Genomic DNA, 19,694 nt, shown 5'->3' with positions numbered 1-19,694 from the left:
AATTAGCATCATCATCAGCATCATCATCATTGTCATCATCAGCGTCATCATCTTCGTCATCATCAGCGTCACCATCATCAGCAGCAGCAGCATCATCGTCATCATCAGCATCATCATCATTTTTGCCATCCTCATCATCAGTGTCATTGTCATCATCATCATCATCAACACGGTGGTGGCGTGTGAGAGCATCTAGTTTTGGGACATGATGCCTCCGTCCCTCTATCTGTCTCTCTAGCTGTCTCTCTCAGTTTCTCTGTTCGTCCCTCTATCCATCTCTCTATCTGTCTCTGTATCCATCCCTCTGTTTATCTCTCTATCTGACCCTCTGTCAGTCCCTCTCTCCGTCCCTCTCTCTATCCCTCTGACTGTTCTCTCTCTGTCCCTCTATCTGTCTCTGTATCCATTCCTCTGTCCGTCCCTCTACCTGTCTCTGTATCCGTACTTCTATCCATCTCTCTGTCCGTCCCTCTATCTGTCTCTGTATCCATCCCTCTATCCATCCCTCTCTCTGTCCCTCTCTCTATCCCTCTGACTGTTCTCTCTCTGTTCCTCTATCTGTCTCTGTATCCATTCCTCTGTCCGTCCCTCTACCTGTCTCTGTATCTGTACTTCTATCCATCTCTCTGTCCGTCCCTCTATCTGTTTCTGTATCCATCCCTCTCTTCGCCCCTCTATCTGTCCCTCTGACTGTCCTCTCTCTGTCCCTTTACCTGTCTCTGTATCCGTCCGTCTATCTGTCCCTCTATCTGTCCCTCTACCTGTCTCTGTATCCATCCCTCTGTCCGTCCCTCTATCTGTCTCTGTGTCCGTCCCTCTGTCCGTCCGTCTGTATTTATAAACCCCGTCTGCAGGGAGGATTGATGGTAGTGATTTTAATAGTTTGACGGCAGCTGTGACATCATGTCTCTGATTTATCCGCCAGACGTCGTCTCCTGTTATTTCCACAGTCGCTACGGATGACCGTCACACACACACACAGAAACAAACAGATAGAGGAAGACTTCATCGTTTTTGATCAGCTGATCGGAAAAGATGGAGGGACTTTTTTATTTCTTCTAGCAGATGTGTAATTTCAGACATGAAAACCTGGAAATCCTTAGTTAAGTCACATTAAACTAATAGAATCGGCTCATCTGGAGCAACTTTGATCTGGAATTTAGTCTGAGGCGCTGAAAAGAGTAAATTATTGTTAATTATTTATTATGATCATATCAAATAGTAAATGAAAAATACTCATGTCCATCTTCCCGTTCTTTTAAATATGTCATTTTAAAATTAGAATTCTTTAATAATAAAAACATTTTTTTTCTAAATCAAATAAGTGGTTTTTATAAATAATTCAATTATTTCAGCATCTTTGCTGTTAAATATTTTATTACAGCTTAACTTTTTTATGAAGAACATGAAAAACTAGTTTAATTTAACTTTAACTAATCAGACATTAAAAAGCTTTAAACATTTAAACAAACACACCAATGAAATTGTATTTTAATTTATATTATTTTTAATTTTTTTCCTTTTTCTAGAGCAGGAATTAATGAACTTAATAAAATGTTATTAAAACTATTTTCCAAAACAAAAACTTTTATTAACAGATCATTTTCAGCTCATTTTTTTGAGAATCTTTGGCTTTTATAAAAACGCGCTGACGTTTTGTTGATTGTAAACACACCGTTATTCACTGTACGGCGCATACACACACCGAGGTTTGTGTGTGTGACAGATTGATTGATCTGATAAACGGGACAATAATTCAGAGTAAATTATCTTCAGGGCGGCTCATTAGAGACGAGTCACTTTCTGAACTATTGATTTTCATGCTTCTATCTCTCTCCCTCCTTCCTTTTGTTTCTTCTCCCTCTTTTTCCATCTCTCCTTCCCCCACACTGTAATTCCAGCTGTTTCACTTTATTTCACCACCTTATTTTCATTTCTTCCGTTCCTTCTCTTTTTCTGCCTCACCGGTTCTTTCCCTTCCTCCATCCTGCTTTCCTTCCCTCCCTCTGTCCTGCTCTCCATCCCTCCTCCTCCTTCCAGCAGCAGCAGGCAGAAAATGAGAATCAGATGCTTGTAATCCAATACTTACAATCCAGCAGAAATGATGACTCGGTTGTTCTTTCAGCCTCCTCCTCCATCTTCTTCCTCTCAATGCTGTTCTGTCTTCTTCTCTTTCATTCACTTTTTCCTCCTCATCCTCTTTCTCTCTGCTTTGACAGGATGCATAATTCATGTGCTTCCATCTTTGCTGGCATGCCTGATGTCCTTAGTATCGATCCGTCAAACACACTCATTTAAAAAACCGACATTTTCTAACCTGATTTTCTGAATTCATGCATCCCACTGATTTTCATTTCATTTGTCTCTCTGGATGTTGGTGAAACAGTGTTTGTGTCGCCAGTACCAGTGTATCCCAGTAAACCCAGAAGCCATTTATAGAAATGAAAAAATGGATAAAGAGACGATATGATGAGATTAATGTGTGTGCAGAGCTTTGTTTTTGTTTGTAGGAAAGCGAGTCGGTTCGACCACGAACAGGTACAACACTGAAAGCTGAAACATACTTTTTAATGTTTTAACTACATAATACATCCTTAACTCTAAACAGTCGGGACTCTGTGTGAAATGTAAATAAAACCAGAACCTCATCAGGTCATATGTTATTCCCAGTAGAAGACACCAACACATCAGAGGAAAATATGAGCTGATGAATCTGATGGCAGCAACACGTCTGGAAAAAGTTGGAACAGGAGCAACAAAAGGCTGGAAAAGTAGTCTGAAACAGTCAGGACTCTGTGTGAAATGTAAATAAAACCAGAACCTCCTCAGCATCTTTTATCCCCAGTAGCAGATCACCAACATATCAGAGGATGAAACTGAGACATTTCACCATGTGATGGAAAATATGAGCTGATAGTGAATCTGATGGCAGCAACATGTCTGGAAAAAGTTGGAACAGGAGCAACAAAAGGCTGGAAAAATAACTGGTACAAACCACAAACACCAGGAGGAGCATTTGACAACTAATCAGGTTAACTGGCAACAGGTCAGTAACATGACTGGGTATAAAAGGAGCATTTCAGAGAGGCAGAGTCTCTCATATGGAGAGATGGACAGAGGTTCACCAATCAGAGACAAACTGGCTCTAAGACTGTGGAACCATTTCAGAAAAATGTTCCTCAGACTTTGAAGATCCACCATCTACAGTGTAGAATATTATCAGAAGATTCAGAGAATCAGGAGGAATCTCTGTGTGCATGGGACAAGGCTGGATGCTGGTGATCTCCTGCATTAAAAACAGACATGATTCTCTACTGGAAACCACTGCATGGACTCAGGAAGACTTCGAGAAACCACTGTCTGTGAACACAGTTCACCCTGAAATCCACAAATGCAGGTTAAAGCTCCATCATGCAAAGAAGAAGCCAGATGTGAACAGGATCCAGAACCAGCACCGTCTTCTCTGGACCAAAGCTCATTTAAAATGATTTGAGGCAAAGTAGAAACCTGGATGAAAATGTGAACTAGGTTCTGGAAAGCATGGACGACGTCCATGAGGAGGAGAGGGAGCATCCAGCTTGTTATCAGTGGACAGGTGAAAATGATGGTCTCTGATGGTATGGGGCTTCATTAGTGCCTATGGCGTGAGCAGCTTCCACATCTGTGAAGCTCCATCAATGCTGAAAAGTACATGGAGGTTTTAGAGCAACATCTGCTCCCATCCAGACAACATCTCTTTCAGGGAAGGCCTTGCAGATTTCAGCAAGACAAAGCTGAACCACATCCTGCATCCATCATGCATGGCTTCACAGGAGAAGAGTCCGGCTGCTGAACTGGCCTGCCTGCAGTCCAGACCTTTCACCAATACACAACATCTGGAGCATCATGGAGGCAGAAATCCAGCAACTTGTTATTGGAATTGGATTTTACTTCTCCTGGTTTCCTCCAATCTGCAGCTGTTTGTTTGCTTCGTGTTATAAAATATTAATCTGAGATCCGTCAGTTAGAAAATAATCAGGACAATAATGATGAAACTCATCCACAGCAACAAAATCAGTTTAACAGTGACGGTTTGTTCATTATAGCTTTAAACCAGCATTAGTTATGATTTCTCGTAACCTTCTTCTCATCTTTCGTTAAGCATCTAGTTTATAGCTAATGTACCACCTGCTTGGTTTGTGTCTTACATCTCTTGCTGCACTCATAAACGTTCTGTCACAACTCTGAAGTGACCAGTGGTGTTCTCCAGGGCTCACTCTTTGGGCCCCTCCCCTTCATAATATATCTACTACCTCTTGTTTCTATTCTTTTTTTAATACAGAGCTACCTGACCATCAGAGCCACTTCCTTGTTTCTTCCCTTTTTTTGTATCTGATTAACACAAATTAAAATGTGTTTAGCTAAAACGTTCTTAAACACAACAGTGACTAAGCTGAATTTCTCCTGTTTGGTTCTATATCCACCTGAACCAAATGTCCTAGTTTCTCACTTATGAGTAATAATTTCACAGCTCCTCCATCCCCTCAGGTCAACCGCCCTGCTCTCATTATTGACCAAAAACTACCTGATGAAAAACACATCAATAATCCGACTCAGCCAGCTTTTCATTTACATACTATTAACCATCTTCACCCATTTCATAACCCAACAGTCCTTTTAATTCTCATCCACGTTCGTGTCACTTTTCTGTTTCTCTGAATTTCTCCATCAGAACTGATCAGAACCAGGTCTTTGGCTGCATGTGTTGCTTATCTCCATCTGCCTCTTCTTTTTCTTTCTGTAGTCATCACCTCCAGCAAAAAAAGGCATCTGCCGTGATGTACTCCATCTTTTTCAGTTTTACCTGAAGAGAAGGAGGGAGCTGCTCTTAGTTTCAGATGTTCTTGGTTCTCCAGCACATGCTAGCGGCTAAAGTGGTGCAGCTAACTGCTCGTTTGTTTCACGTACAACCTTTTAAACCAAAATATCTCCAGACAGAAATGTCATTGTGTTCAATGTCTGCTGCAGCTTCACTTTCTGAACTTATCTGTCCATTTTCACCTTCAACATTTCCAATGACACAGCTGCTCTGCTGCAACTTTACTGGTGCAGCAGAGAAAATGCACCCCCCCCCCAACAGCTTCCTGCTGCAGGTTTACTGGTGCGGCAGTGAAATGGGTCCCACGTTCGCATTGTTGTTCAGGCTGACAGATTTAGATCAGAACAAGAATAAAAAACTAGTTGTGAACTGGTATAACGATGCGGCTTTAAGGTTTTCTGACGTTGTCCTGTTTGTGTCTGCAGGCCTTTGTAGCAACGGGCACCAACCTTTCTCTCCAGTTTTTCCCAGCCAACCTCCATGGAGATCAGAGGCAGGTTCCTACACGGGAATATGTCGACTTTGAAAGAGAGACGGGAAAGGTAAGAAAGGAAAATGTTGCACAGTTCCTCTGTCGAGTGTTGATCTGCAGCAGAAAACCTGATCTGCTGTCTCATAAACTCCAAGCATCCAACCATTGTGGCTGTTTTTCTGGGCAGATTTCAGCAGGAAAAAACATCCGTCTCTGTCAGCTGTTTTACTTTCTGTTCCTGTTTTAACTCCAGAAACTGAACATGAGTGTGAACTGAAAATGCCGGATCAGCCTGATTGTGTGTTCTGGGTGTTTATGGCCCCGTCTGGTTTGACCCAGCTCGCTGTCACGAGGCCAAATCACTGCAGAGCTCCTGGTCACACACCAACGACTTAATGAAAACCTTATTTGTGGTGTGGCAGCGATCTTAAGCTCATTTAAGATCAGAGAGGAAGTTAAAGAAGTTAAGAAGATGCTAGTTTGTTGCTGTTGCCATGGCGATGCCCACTTTGGTGTTTATGTGGATGGTAATTGTGTCCCCTGGCGCAGAGCCTGGATCCGTGTCAGGAGGCGTTCACGGACAGCGGCTCGCTGAAGGCCGGCTGGCGGCTCATTAAAAATACATCCAGAGAAATGGATGAAGCTCGATGGCCGATGCCTGCGGACTGATTTCACTCTGTTCATTATTTAACACGCGTGTCCGGACGGCTGGGAGCGTGCGTGCTGGTTTCAGTGGGCATTTCTGCCGTTTACTGGTTTTAAACATTAAGAGAAAGAATAGACGTGCACATCTGAGACGGAGTGTTTCTGTGTGTCGCCTCAGCGGTGCTCACAGATGAATGAAGTTTTAATGAGGCCAGGAGCTGACATGTAAAGGAGTTTCTCCCACACACACACACACACACACACACACACACAAAGGCGGTGATAAACATGCTGACAAACATGGTACGGGCTCAGCAGCTCCTCCTGCATTCACTCACATCTTTAAAGTTCTCTTTTCCTGCCTCTCCGATAGAAATCCAGCCCTGCTGTTTGAGACGTTGATGTAAAATTCATTTTCCCTCCGTGAGCTCAGACAGGGATTTCAGGGATTTCTGAGGCCGATGAGCCTGGCGGAGAATCATTGCTGAGGAGAAAAACTTCTATTTGCTGAGTCTTTGTTCATTTTCTGCAGCGCTGCTTAGAGATCTGGGGCCTCATTTATCAAGCTTGCGTAGGAACAAAAACCGGCGTACACAAATATACCTCCACGCAAACTCTGACCCAAGCGTGCGCACAAAATCTAGCAAAACGGAAAATTGTGACTCCAATGGTCCAGAATAAAATCAAGGAAATTATGTGAAATGTGAGACATTTGTGCATAATCCACTATTACCTTTCACATGACATGTTAGATATTAAAGCTGTTTGCAGAAATGAATAAAGACGCACATTCCAAATTAATTCTCCTACAAATGCATGCTTGGGGGAAAAGAATAATAAAAAGCAAAACTAAACAGGATTTCCAGGAGAAAGGGAGATGATATTAATAAGAACCTCAACCACTAAAATATGTTCTGTCATTGTGAAACAAAACTTCCATATTATAAAATCCATCCAGCTAAATAAGGTGACAGTCTGCTGCCAGCATGTAGCAGTCAGTGTGAAAAGTAGCTTTGGTCCTTCCTTCCAGCAGAGCGGGATGTGGGCTGGAGGCTGAAGGTCTAGAAGTGATGCAACGCTAATAAAACACACAAGAGGTGGATTTCCTTTTATTTTATTTTTTTTAATTGTTTCTGTCCAGACGGTCGTTATTTCCCGAAACTCCTTGTTCACAACGTTAATAGCGGTGATTGTGTCCCTCTGCACCGCCCACCCAACTGGAACACCCAGCAACTCGAAAGAAAAATAATTTAACTCTAAATAAACTGCTACCAATCTCAAATGTATCTGCAAATATGTATTTTATAAATTAAAACAAATGACTAAATTACAGACGTCATTACTGTCATTTAGTAGACGCTTTTCTCCAAAGCGATTCACCCATGTAAGATTTGAACTTCGTTCTCCCTCATGGCAGATGGATGCTCTCCTGACTGAGATATAAAGCCGCATGTTCCGATGCCTCTGGCGTGTCTTGTGTTCTCACACTGCGTCGACAGCAGCTTTTATAAATCTAAAAGCAGAAGTGCGCGGCATTTTCTTTTTGCGCCGCAAACGCCACCTGTAGTTTGCTTTGCTACGCACAGTTTGATAAATGAGGCCCCTGGTTTCATAGACCTCCCTGTAGAACCGTCGGGCCGAGGCAGGATCTCTTCGTTACTGTCACCACTGATCTCTGATACCAGACTTAGGTTATCTGAACATTGTGTGTTCCAGCTAAATACCAATTCTTACTGCTCACAGGGACAAGCCAAGGTAGGGCTGTAAATCACCAGTTTGATACAGTTTCAGTCCGACTTGGTTCAGGATCAATATGAGACGATATCACAGCTGATTTTACTTCTATCCAGATTAGATCAATAACATTTTTCATCAATCAGACACTGAAGCCGTTTACATTAGTTCCAGAAATCTGATCAGTATCTGATTCCTGGATCCAGACCAGATTCTGTTGTCTGGAAAGAAAAATGCTGTTTCCAGACTGGAAAATGTAGACCAGGTTTTTTCAAATATCGCTTTCCAGAAGTGGATCTAAACGTGTCAGATCCAATTATTACAGTAATCTGATTACTTCCAGTTATTGCTGATCATGTAAACGGGCTCAGTGTAAATGAAAACAGTTTTAACAAAAACAGGCTGAACCACATTCTAAACCAGTCCTCTCCAGCCACAGGAGAGGACTGGTTGGCTCGTTCAGGATCCGGTCGGTTTTCTACAATCAGCCGATTGATCCTACCAGCTATTGATCATGTGATGCAGTAACATCCATGTAACTGAAAGACAGAACACTTTCCAAAGTTTATTTCAATAAATTATGTTAAAATATCAACATTTAAATTTTATTTTACTATTATTATGATAAATATAGTAAATAATATTTTTCGGTCATTTTTGATGCTTCGTCGCCCAAAAAAACAAACATAACTTTTGTCACGTTTCACAAAAACTGCTGAAAAATCAGGACGTTTGGGTTTAAACAAAAAGACCAGATAAAAAGTTGTGAAATCCTGGAGGGACTGATTTAATAAAAACTCCATAAATGTGCTCATTTCATGCTAATATTTACTTATGCAAATATTTCTTTAGTCTAATATTGACTGAACTGGCGTTCGATAATCTTCAGAGGAACGATCATGAAGGTCTTTCTCCTGTTGAGGTCAACGGAGGGACCACAAGGAAGGAAAGAAAAGAACAGCCACCATGTTATTGTTCTTTTTCTTCTACTTACAGTGTTTAACATAAACACCATCAACTCTCATCTGTCTCCACCACTCTCTTCAGCATTTCTTCACGTCCTCGTTTCCACTGCACCCCCTCCTCTTCCTCCTCCTCCCACCATCCACTCCTTTATTCCCGCCTCAGCTTCCAAACACAGATGCTTCCAAACCATAATGGTAGCTCAGCCAGGTTAAACTTGGATCTGATGTGTTTGAGTCTCGGTGCCGTCGCAGCTTAATGGGATCCAGCTGTGGAGGAGGATTCACTGCTAGCTGCTAACTGCTAGCTTCTGATAGCTAGCTGCTAGCATGGTAGCAGGATGTGGAACTGCTGGGATCTGTCTCATCATAGAGTTTTACAAACACTGATAATAATGTCTGCAGGTCTCAGGTCTGACTTTAATTCTGAGTGTTTTTACTGCTTCTCAGAGAAAGATAAGTTAATCTGTTTAAAACAGATAAATTTTGCCGCTCATCATGTAACAGGACTTATTTTAAACACCTGTGCTGGACAGGAGGTGGTCCCAGGTGACTTGTTGGTGTTTGCTGTGACGAGCTGCAGCTAAAACGTGACAATCTGAGCTACAGAAGCAGGAATGTCAGAGTCTGCTGAGCTGGAAACTGGCTGATCCTTTCAGCCTGTCCGGGAATCTTAACTTTTCAACAGGAATCATTTCTGTAATGTGTGTTTTTGTCCTTAACTTAAACTCTGATGTATATTTACAGCAGAATTGGATTCCAGTGATTCCTGTGGTTCTTGACATGCTTGTCAGTTTGAACTGAGGTCTCAGCTGAAGCAGAGGAATTCTCCTCATCTGTTTGTCAGAAGTGTTGCATAAAATCTACCAAACTTATAAAACGAGCTGGAGAAGAAGGAGCTTTGCATGGCGCTGCAGCAGCCTCTGCGTTTTCCTTTTCTTCCCTTCATTCATCCACATCCTGCTTTACTTGTGGTTTTTCTGATGGGGGGGGGGGGGGGGGGTCAACCCTGCAGCTTCTCTGGGATCTCCGATGGGTTGAGGGGGGTAAATGAGAAGCATACGAGTGTGTGTGTTGGCATTGTGATGCTGAAGTGTGGTTAAACCTGGTGGAGCTTGAGTATTAAACTCAGGAAAGACTCATTGATTCAGTTTGAACCACTTTCTTTTTTTTTTTTTCAAATCTCGGAGCAAAATCAGCAGTTTGGAACTCGTCCTGATGATCAGCTGGATCTGATAAACCTCGTTCACCATTATGTGGACAAGTTAAAAAATCTGATTCTGTTTCTGAATCTGGAGGTAAGTGAGAACAGTCTGTAGAGGACTCACGGTCCAGCTTCTAGTACCGGGTCGCCCTCTTAATCAGGAACACCTTCTAGTACCGGGTCGGACCTTTTTAATCCTGGTGTGATAGATGGAAGCAGGTGGTGGAAACCTTCCTCAGAGGGTTTGCTCCATATTGACATGACAGCATCACACAGTTGCTGCAGGTGTGAGAATTTCCCGTTCCACCACATCCCAAAGCTGCTCTACTAGACTGAGATCTGGTGGCTGTGGAGGCCGTTGGAGTCCAGTGAACTCATCTTCATGTTCTAGAAAGCAGGTGGAGATGAGCTGAGCTTTGTGACATGGTGCCTCATCCTGCTAGAAGTAGCATCAGAAGATGCTACACTATGGTTATAAAGAGGAGGACGTGGTCAGCCTGAAGGGGAAGGAGATCCTGTTGATCCGTGGCAGGATGGCTCCATGTTTTCATGATGTTGTGTTGAATACGTCTACATGACTAAACCCTAAACTTTTCAGTTTCTAATCAACCAGTTTTCCAGAGAGAATTTTCACTTATTGGTGCAGAATTTTTGTTTTTGCTTTTTTTTTAAAAAAAAGTTAACAGTTGATTAGACACATAAACAAAAAATCTTTACTGATATACGATCCTGAAACCATCAGCTGGTGCGTTTATTAACTTGCCTGCATTCCGACAGAGACCAGAGCATGAATCAGGACATGATAGAGTTTTATCCTGAATATTCTGAAGAGGTTTACACTGAGGAACATTTTTCTGAAACTGTTCCACAGTTTTAGATCCAGTTTGTCTCAGATTGGTGAACCTCTGTCCATCTTTCCATGTGAGAGACTCTGCCTCTCTGAAATGCTCCTTTTATACCCAGTCATGTTACTGACCTGTTGCCAGTTAACCTGATTAGTTGTCAAATGCTCCTCCAGGTGTTTCTGGTTTGTACCAGTTACTTTTCCAGCCTTTTGTTGCTCCTGTTCCAACTTTTTCCAGACATGTTGCTGCCATCAGGATCACTATCAGCTCATATTTTCCATCACATGATGAAATGTCTCAGTTTCATCCTCTGATATGTTGGTGATCTGCTACTGGGGATAAAAGATGCTGATGAGGTTTTGGTTTTATTTACATTTCACACAGAGTCCTGACTGTTTCAGAGTTGGGATGTAATATGTAGATTCCCACAAACACAAACCGAAGTGCTGGCTTGCTCTGCACACACATTAATCTCATCATATCGTTTCTTTATCCATTCACTCATTTCTATAAAAAGCTTCTGGGTCTACTGGGATTTTACACAGCGTCCTGAGTTTGTAGGAAGTGGCGTTGTAATGGAGTGAATGAAGTAAACATTGGCAGTGAACGCTAGGGTTTATCAGTTCTGAACATGGAGTTTGGAATCTGTTGGTTTACTTATTAATTAAATCAGTTTAAGCCAAATGAAAATCTACCAGGTCTATTTTCCCAGATAAAAGGAATAGATATTCCAAAATTTTGGAAGAAAGTTTAAAAGTTGTTTTTTTTTTCTGTAAAATCCATTCTGATGTGGTGCCTCTGCTGTGCTGTAATTTACCCATCAGCCTCCAGGACTCTGCTGACACATCCAGCATGTGTGTGCGTGGTGTAATATTTCCTCCTGAGAGCGCGTGTGTGACTCGTCTGTGACGTCATCAAAGCCAGACCACTAATCGGTTCCGTCTGCTAACGTCTCCTGCAGCTCCTTGCTTTTATTTCAGTTTTAGTCAAGCTTCATCTGAACTTCAGAGACCTCTTCACCCTCAGCTCCTCCCACCCAGGATCAAGTTCCCAGCCCCAGGCTTCAGATCCGTGACCGCACCCTCTCCCATCATGCACTCTGTTCACACTCTGCATGTCTCTTCAGCTGGTTTGGTGTGAAATTTAGCGTCTGTGTGTCTCAGTCTGTTGCTTCCAGAATCCGTCTGACCTGGACCTGAAGTGGTCTTGCGAGGTCCAGATGGTCCACTCTGTCTTTTACCAGCAGTTCTGTTAGGCTGTAATGTGAGTAAAAGAGGCTTCGGGTTGGAATGTGGCCTCAACAAAGAGCCGAGGTCATCCTCAGTCAGACTGGAGGAAAAATAAGTGATTCATAAAACAAGATTCAGATTTCTGCTTAACTTGACGCTTTTTCTTAAATCCTGAAGCTTGTTGACTGGAGGAACAACCAAAATACACAGTTTTTATTTTATTTCCTCTTCTACTGGTTCATGATATATTTCAGAGCAAATGCATGTGAAGTTTTTATGACCGACTGAGTTTATGATGGGATATTTCTGTATGAGGGAAACTGTTTCTGGTTGTTCACTGATCATTTATGACTCTTAATTTCTGTTTTTCTCCTTTCACTCAGTGTTTGGTTTAATGATTCAGGCAGAAAAAGATGTTTTTGAACTGAGAGACTAAAACATGAAGAACAGAAGACAGATGGAAACTATAAAATAAAGTAAAAAAAACTTTATTTACCCCTCAAGGCCTACATTTATTTACTATTATATAAAATAAACTAAATCCAGCAAAATAACAAACAAAAAAATAGACTGGTATTAAATAAAATACTTTTAAATATTTGTAACAATCAGTGATTGAAAATAAATAGTTAATAGATCAGATCAGAAGAAATAAAATAGATAAAATGTACAAAAACATGTAAAAAAAAAAAAAAAGTTAAAAAGCATGAAAACATTTTCCTTCTTTTGTCGTTCGTTAAAGAGAAGGAAATGACCTGAGAAAGATTTAAATGAATCCGCAGCTGATTCTGGTCTGAAATCAACAAAGTTTCTGACTGACCAGCTTTTTCCCAGATATTCCCAGATATGGCATAATATCCCAAATGTCAGAGTAAAAACTTCTTGAACTTCAGCGAAGCGTTAGCATCTTTCAGACCTTTTGTTGCAGCTCTCCTGATCTCGTTTCTATAAATCTAACCAGTTAAATTCATCATTAAAAACAAGCTACATTCAGATCAGCAGGTCAACAGCCACACAAAGCAGGAACAACAAATCTGTGGTTTCTATGTTTGACTTCCTGTCTGTGTCGGCTGTGCAGCTAAAGGTGATCAAACCAGGTCCACCTCTCTGAAGCAGATCATGGTTGGTGTAATGTTCAGCTTCAGCTTTAGCATCTTCCCTCTGTTCAGTGACTGTCTCCCGCATGTAGGAGGATTTGCATGATATTTCCCTCCCTTTCAAAGCTGCAGGGACATTTGGTGGTTTGGGTCCATGTGTGCACACTGAAAGGACTTTGCATAGCAAAGGCGTCTGTCAGGCTTGGACAGGGTCAAGGACAGGTTCAACAAACATGGAACAATTAGTTTAGTAATATAGGAGCATCCAGATCCCGTGGCTGCAATGAATTAAACAGGAAACTACTGATCGGACAGAGAAATGTGAATCAGGTGTAGAAAGACACGGACCTAGGACAGGGACAGAGGTTCGGAGCTTGTTTCTCCTGTTTTAAAACTGCAAGACAAAACCTTGTCCCACATTTTACATGCCTATTCAAGAACCAGAGTCCACAGCAACTGTATCCTTACCTGGTACGCGGGGTATCAGCCGAATATCGATAGATTTTTCAGCTATGTAATAGCATGATGTCATAGCGGTGTGACACCTTCCTTGATGTGAGAGCCAACAGTCTTAGCGTTAGCTGCTAATGTGAGAGCCCACAATCTTAGGATTAGCTGCTAATGTGAGAGCCCATGGTATTAGCAAAAGATGCTAATGTGAGATCCCAGGGTCTTAGCGTTAGCTGCTAATGTGCAAGGTAATGAATAGTTTACAGGTGAATGTAATCCAGTGGTGAATGAAAACATCTGAATGTGGCATCGTCTCTGAAGAAGCTGATTCTAGATGGAAGTGGCAGGAAACCGTTCAGTCATAAGTATACGCTCAGATCTCGCCGAGCATTGGTCAGTTACACCAGAATAACTTAACTGTTGCCACCGGAAACCGACACTTAAAATAATCTCCTACTAACTCAACTAGCTAGGGATGTCATAATTTCTTGATTTCAATTCATTAATTGCATAATTAAACAATACAATTAATTAATCCTAAAGCTCCTGGCCTTCTCTCCATGTGGGGTCAAGTATGAACCATGAGATCAGATCAGGAAAGTAAACAACACGTGTGTTAAATCCTCCTGGTGTGATGAATGAATGAATGAATGAAAAATACTTTATTAATCCCAAAGAGAAATTCAATTCAATTCAATCATCAAGTGATGAAGCATGAGGCAGGTGGGATAGTGGAGTATGTCTCAGCACCTCCTGCAGGAGAACCAGCAGCTTGTAGCACAAACATTATTATATTAGATGTGGTGTAGTTTCTGAATTTCCACTGTTCCAGGATTACTTATGTTAAATAGAAGCGGGAAGTCAAAGCTAGCCAGATGTTTTCCTGCTTTTTAGAGAAATGTTCTATAGTATTTTTATAACGGAGTGGATTTCTGATCACCTGGTCCAGTTTTTAGGTTTTCTTCCTTCAGAGACACAAAAACACCTTCGTCATCAGCGAGGGTGACCTGTGTGTCGTGTGTGTGTGTTGCATGTTGTTTTGCAGCCTTTGTTATTACAGGGTGGGAAGTAGCTATTATACCTGCAGCAGGTGTGTGGGAGGCTGGGATTAGGAAACAGACGTTAACCTTTACCTCCACCTGCTGCCCCACCTGCACTCAAACACACAGTCTGCACTTCCTCTCTGTTCCACTCCAGCCTCGTGTACCTCTGCTGGACAGGCACACACTCGCTGTGTAAAAACTCATCAGTTTTAGTCACAGCTGCTTGTGGTTCATGTGGTCTGAAGGTCGCGTGATCAACCAACAAACTCCACTTCTGAGCTGAAAACCAGTCGGAGGACAAAGAATTCAGAACCCAGTTGGAGGATGAGAAGGAAACAGGAACAAAAGGAACTACTGTGTTTTTATTCTGTAATAATCTAAACTGATGAATCTCAGCAGCGTCATCAGGAAGTTGTCTGTTCTTCAGCGGCGATGAGAAACAGAGAGGAGTCCCTGCTCCTATCTGGACGTCTCTTCATCTGCAGCTGAAAGCACAACAAGACAAAAACACAACAGACAGACAGACAGACAGACAGACAGACAGACAGACAGACAGACAGACAGACAGACAGACAGAAAGAAAGAAAGAAAGAAAGAAAGAAAGAAAGAAAGAGAAAGAAAGAAAGAAAGAAAGGTCTGTGATGAGCTGATGACTCAGACGAACACACATTTCCAGACAGTAACCAGAGATCAACTTCACTCTCTCTCACACACACATTATTAGCAGAGGGTCAGTCCTGATCTAGTCCTGAGCTAGTCCTTATTCAGTCTTGATTTAGTCTGGATCCAGTCCTGATCCAGAGTCTTGATCCAGAGTCCTGATCCAGTTCTTATCCAGTCCTTATCCAGAGTCTTGAGCCAGTCCTCATGTCTTCATCTCTGACTTTATCCATTGTACTAGACCAGTTTCGGTCCAGTCCTGGTCCTAGTCCAGTTTTGTGCCAGGCCAGGTACCGGACCAGTTTGTGAGGATCTGAACTGTGACCTTCAGTCCTTCAGGATAAAAGGCTTCTAACTCGCGGGATGAATCACAGTTGTGTCAACATAACAAACGACGTCGCACAGAACCAGTTTAAACTGGATCTTTAGACTCTTCACAAAGACGCATCATCATCATTTGTTCCCATTTCTGTAGTTTCATCTGTAAAACCAGCAAAGACCAGACACTCTGACACAGTTCTCCTCAGAACCTGGACCACCACGGGTCCAATGGACCCTCCCCAGAACCCGGATCTCAAAGACAACAAAGACAGAAACATCCAAAGAAGAGCATTGGAAAGTCCTTGAAGGATCCTAGAGAACTATTCCTGGAAAATCCTTCAAGTGTCATGGGGAACTACTCTTGGAAAGTCTTTTTAAGAATTCTGGAGAAATATTCCTGGAAAGTCCTTCAAGGATCCTGGAGAAACTTTTCTGGAAATCCTTCAAGGATCCTGGAGAACTATTCTTGGAAAGTCATTCAAGGATCCCGGAGAACTGCTCCTGGAAAATATTTCAAGGATCCTGGAGAACTATACCTGGAAAGTCCTTCAAGAAACCTGGAGAACTATTCTTGGAAAGTCCTTCAAAGATCCCGGAGAACTATTCCTGGAAAGTCCTTCAAGGATCCTGGAGAACTATTCCTGGAAAGTCCTTCAAGCATCCTGGAGAACTATTCCTGGAAAGTTCTTCAAGGATCCTGGAGAACTGCTCCTGAAGTTTCTCTAAGAGGGTTCCGAACTGCTGTGAAACATTTCAGGTGTGATGTGGACCACCAAACTTCTCGTCCTATTTTTACAACATAGTTTCAAAGATCGTGTTTTTACGATGGATTTTTACCGTTAAACGTTTCGTGTCTGGAACAGACGAAGAAGAGCGGACTGGTCTCCTCCGTGAGAGAGTCTCAGTGAATGGATGTGGGGGTTGACATGCTTCTCTCAGAGGAAGTTTGTGGTTGGGCCGTTTCTACATATTTTCCACACACGTGCACACGTACATGTGCACACATGTGCACAAACGTGCACGCGTTTCCCTGTCACAGCAAATGAAGCTTTCCTTTAAAAGCTCGGAGAAGCACAGAGGAAAACATTCACTCACACAAACAGAAGAAACCACAGTCTCTCGGGGTGCGGTCTCCCCTGCAACCCCGGTGCACTGTGGGTAGTTGTGGTAAAGGGAGGTCCTGTGAGAGGCTGTCCAAAAATAGCATGAAAAAAAAAATTGTAGGAACGTGGAGCTCAAACAGTTTTTCAGAGAAAAGTTTCTTTGTTTCTAAATATTTATTTATGCAGATGAAAATACCAAAAAAGCCGTTTTCTGTTCTCCTGCAGATGGAAATCATCACTGAGGAGGAGGAGGAAGATGGCGAGAGAAAGACAAAAAATAAAAAGATTCACTATAACTCTGCTTCAGCGTACAAAATGTTTCATTATCAGTCAGTCAGACTGTATTTACACAGAACTCCACAGAATATTGAACCTCAAAGTGTTTTGCACAAATAACAGAAAAAAGCCAAAAAGTCTCTTTGAGTCGCTCTCACATAAAAACCAAACAAAGGAAGAATTATCAGTGTGGAAAAATTATAAATAAACACAGTCTGAAATAAAACTATTTAATAACATTTAAAAATAAAAAAATTAACAAAACATAAAAGTAAAAATAGAACAAAATAAATAATTAAAAAGCTAAAATAAGATGTATATATATATATATATATATATATATATACATATATATATATAAAAATGCATTAAAAATAAAAGCCTGTTTAAAAATGTGTCTTTTTGTTATCTCATGCTGTCCTGTCTGTACCAGTATAAACCAGTCTGTAGCAGCTGGAGCTTTTAATCCCAGTATAAACCAGTCTGTAGCAGCTGGAGCTTTAATCCCAGTATAAACCAGTCTGTAGCAGCTGGAGCTTTAATCCCAGTATAAACCAGTCTGTAGCAGCTGGAGCTTTAATCCCAGTATAAACCAGTCTGTAGCTTTTAATCCACATTGGCGTCCCTGGTGCTGCTGTTATCTGTGCTTCAGGCACTCAGAGACTAAACAAGGTCAGGCAGGACCAGCCAGTTCTGCTCTTCTTCTTCATGGCTTTTATTTTCAGGAGTAAAGTTTAGGTGTAGAGATAAGAAAAAAACAGACTGCTTCTCGCTGCACTCTGAGGGGTCCCGTATTAAACGCTACAATTAATCAATCATAAAGATTCTTCAAAATCATCACTTCATATAAAAGGAATGAACTATCAGCGCAACTTCCACGCGGAAAGAAAACAGCGTTCCACCACTTCCATGTGTTTCCGCTCCTGTTGTTTTGTTTATTATTATTATATTTTTAACAACGCTCATACAGAAACAACGCGGCACACATAACAGAATTCCTTTAGAGGCAGAATACACAAGAGAATATCAATCTAGAAAAAGAAGGAAAGGATTTGATGGGGCTATGCTGTAAATCATATTTTTCAAGCAAACTGAAAAGTTTTATTACACTTTTGCTTTTCATTAAGTTAAGGGCTTTGGTATAAGAGATGAAGTCATTATTAAACAATTAAATCCAGGTTTAACTTTCAGAGATCTACATTTGTGTATGAAGAATCTTCCAAGTAGTGATGGTTTAATGAAGCCCGTGAATGTGTTGAGTCTTTCTGGCCAATTTCATCGATAAAAGTGTCATTACTCCAGACATTTAACAACTTATTTGGTAGTACTGATATCTGCTGGTCATTTGATGCCCAGCAGTCCTGTAAACTACATATTGGTGGAAATGTAAACAAAATATCTCTCTCTTATCTTATTGGAATGTATCATATACAATCATTCCCAAACTGCTGATGTATTTTGCTTTAGACAGTGCTGCATGTGTTGTATCACCTCACTGTCACCTGGAATTACGCGGAGCATTTCTTGCATTTTCAATGACTTTTTCAGCAGCCGAATCACACGAGACACTTGCGTGAATCAGGGAAAACGGGGCCTCCTTTGTCTTTGGTCACGTGATGTTAAAGAAAATAATACGGACTTCACTTCAGGCTTTAATTGGACACCCCCTGAATCATGTGTTAATAAAGGCTCAACCCCTCCCAGTTTTTTAAAGGTTTCTCTGGGGAAACGATGGCAGAGCTTTTGTTAAGGAGGGATTTAAGCAGTTATCTTCACTGTTACGTTGGTAAAATCTAAACCAATAGCCTGTAGACTGCCATCTTTGTATTGCCTGTCATCTCTGTTTTCTTAACACAGTGCATCTTTTTCTTCCAGTTATAATGTAAATCTATTTGGTTGACCTTGTTAACGGCCCTGTTAGCTGGACAGATCGATCTCCGTATGCTTTCCATCTCGACAGAGTCAGCTAACGTCTCAATAACCAGGAGTTAAGTTTAGTTTGACATTCGTTTATCCTCCTGCGTATATCCTCTTTTCTCTTTCAGCTAGGTTTTTAGGTGTATGTATATGTGTTTCTAAGCATTGAACTGCTTTGACAGGAATACTGTTCGCTTCTGTTAAATCGCTATGATGAATTGGCTATAACTCCCATTTCAACTGGGTTTCAGCCCTGAGGCATTAGAAAATGTCTTTTCTAAAATTGCTTCTATGATTGACCCTTCCTCGGTTAGGTGTTTCACAAAAATGGCCGTGTTGTCTGCGAGCCGGGTGATGACAACTGGTGTCCCACTAACATTTAAAGAGCAATATCTGAATTTTTAATAAAAACAAAAAGCATTTCTGTGGCAGTTATAAAGAGAAATGGAGCGATAGGGCAGCCTTGTTTGACCACATGTCTGATAGCGAATCTTGGTGATGTACCTGCTGGTGATGAAATCCGGCTATGTGCATCATCGTAGAGGTTCTATAATGGCTCGAAATTTATTTAAAACACTGAAAAATAAAGGGATGTTCAGTCGAAGTCAAGTCAAACAAACTTTCAAATAAAAAGTCAAACCTTTATAAAAGTCAAGGGACAACATAAAGCCATCGTCTTCTATTAAATTATTCCAGCCAAGAAGATCGATCACCACACGGATGTTGTGAATAGATCTATTTCCCATTAATCCCGATTAATTTGATCTGGGTTACTTTTCAGCCTGTTGGCATAAACAAGTTATTGTAATGAGTGTTGAGCGACGTAATTGGTCTAAGTCCAGAACTCTGGGGTCCTCTCCAGGTTTAGAGATTAAAGT

At 41.4% G+C, this 19,694-nt stretch overlaps 1 protein-coding gene across 4 annotated transcripts in view; it reads left to right on the top strand.

Moving 5' to 3' along the window:
* The window catches only part of cbfb (core-binding factor subunit beta), a 45,690-nt gene that overhangs the window by 4,932 nt on the left and 21,064 nt on the right, over window positions 1–19,694 (top strand). For all 4 annotated transcript variants that reach the window (XM_041996125.1, XM_041996124.1, XM_041996127.1 and 1 more), the window contains exon 3: window positions 5,284–5,400. In XM_041996125.1, the coding sequence (XP_041852059.1) occupies window positions 5,284–5,400 (117 nt within the window). The remainder of the gene's footprint in view (window positions 1–5,283; window positions 5,401–19,694) is intronic.

Source organism: Melanotaenia boesemani, chromosome 10 (genome assembly GCF_017639745.1).
Source record: "Melanotaenia boesemani isolate fMelBoe1 chromosome 10, fMelBoe1.pri, whole genome shotgun sequence".
Classification (NCBI taxonomy): Eukaryota; Metazoa; Chordata; class Actinopteri; order Atheriniformes; family Melanotaeniidae; genus Melanotaenia; species Melanotaenia boesemani.
The sequence above is the reverse complement of the archived record's forward strand: the minus strand, read 5'-3'. Positions and strand labels throughout refer to the sequence as shown.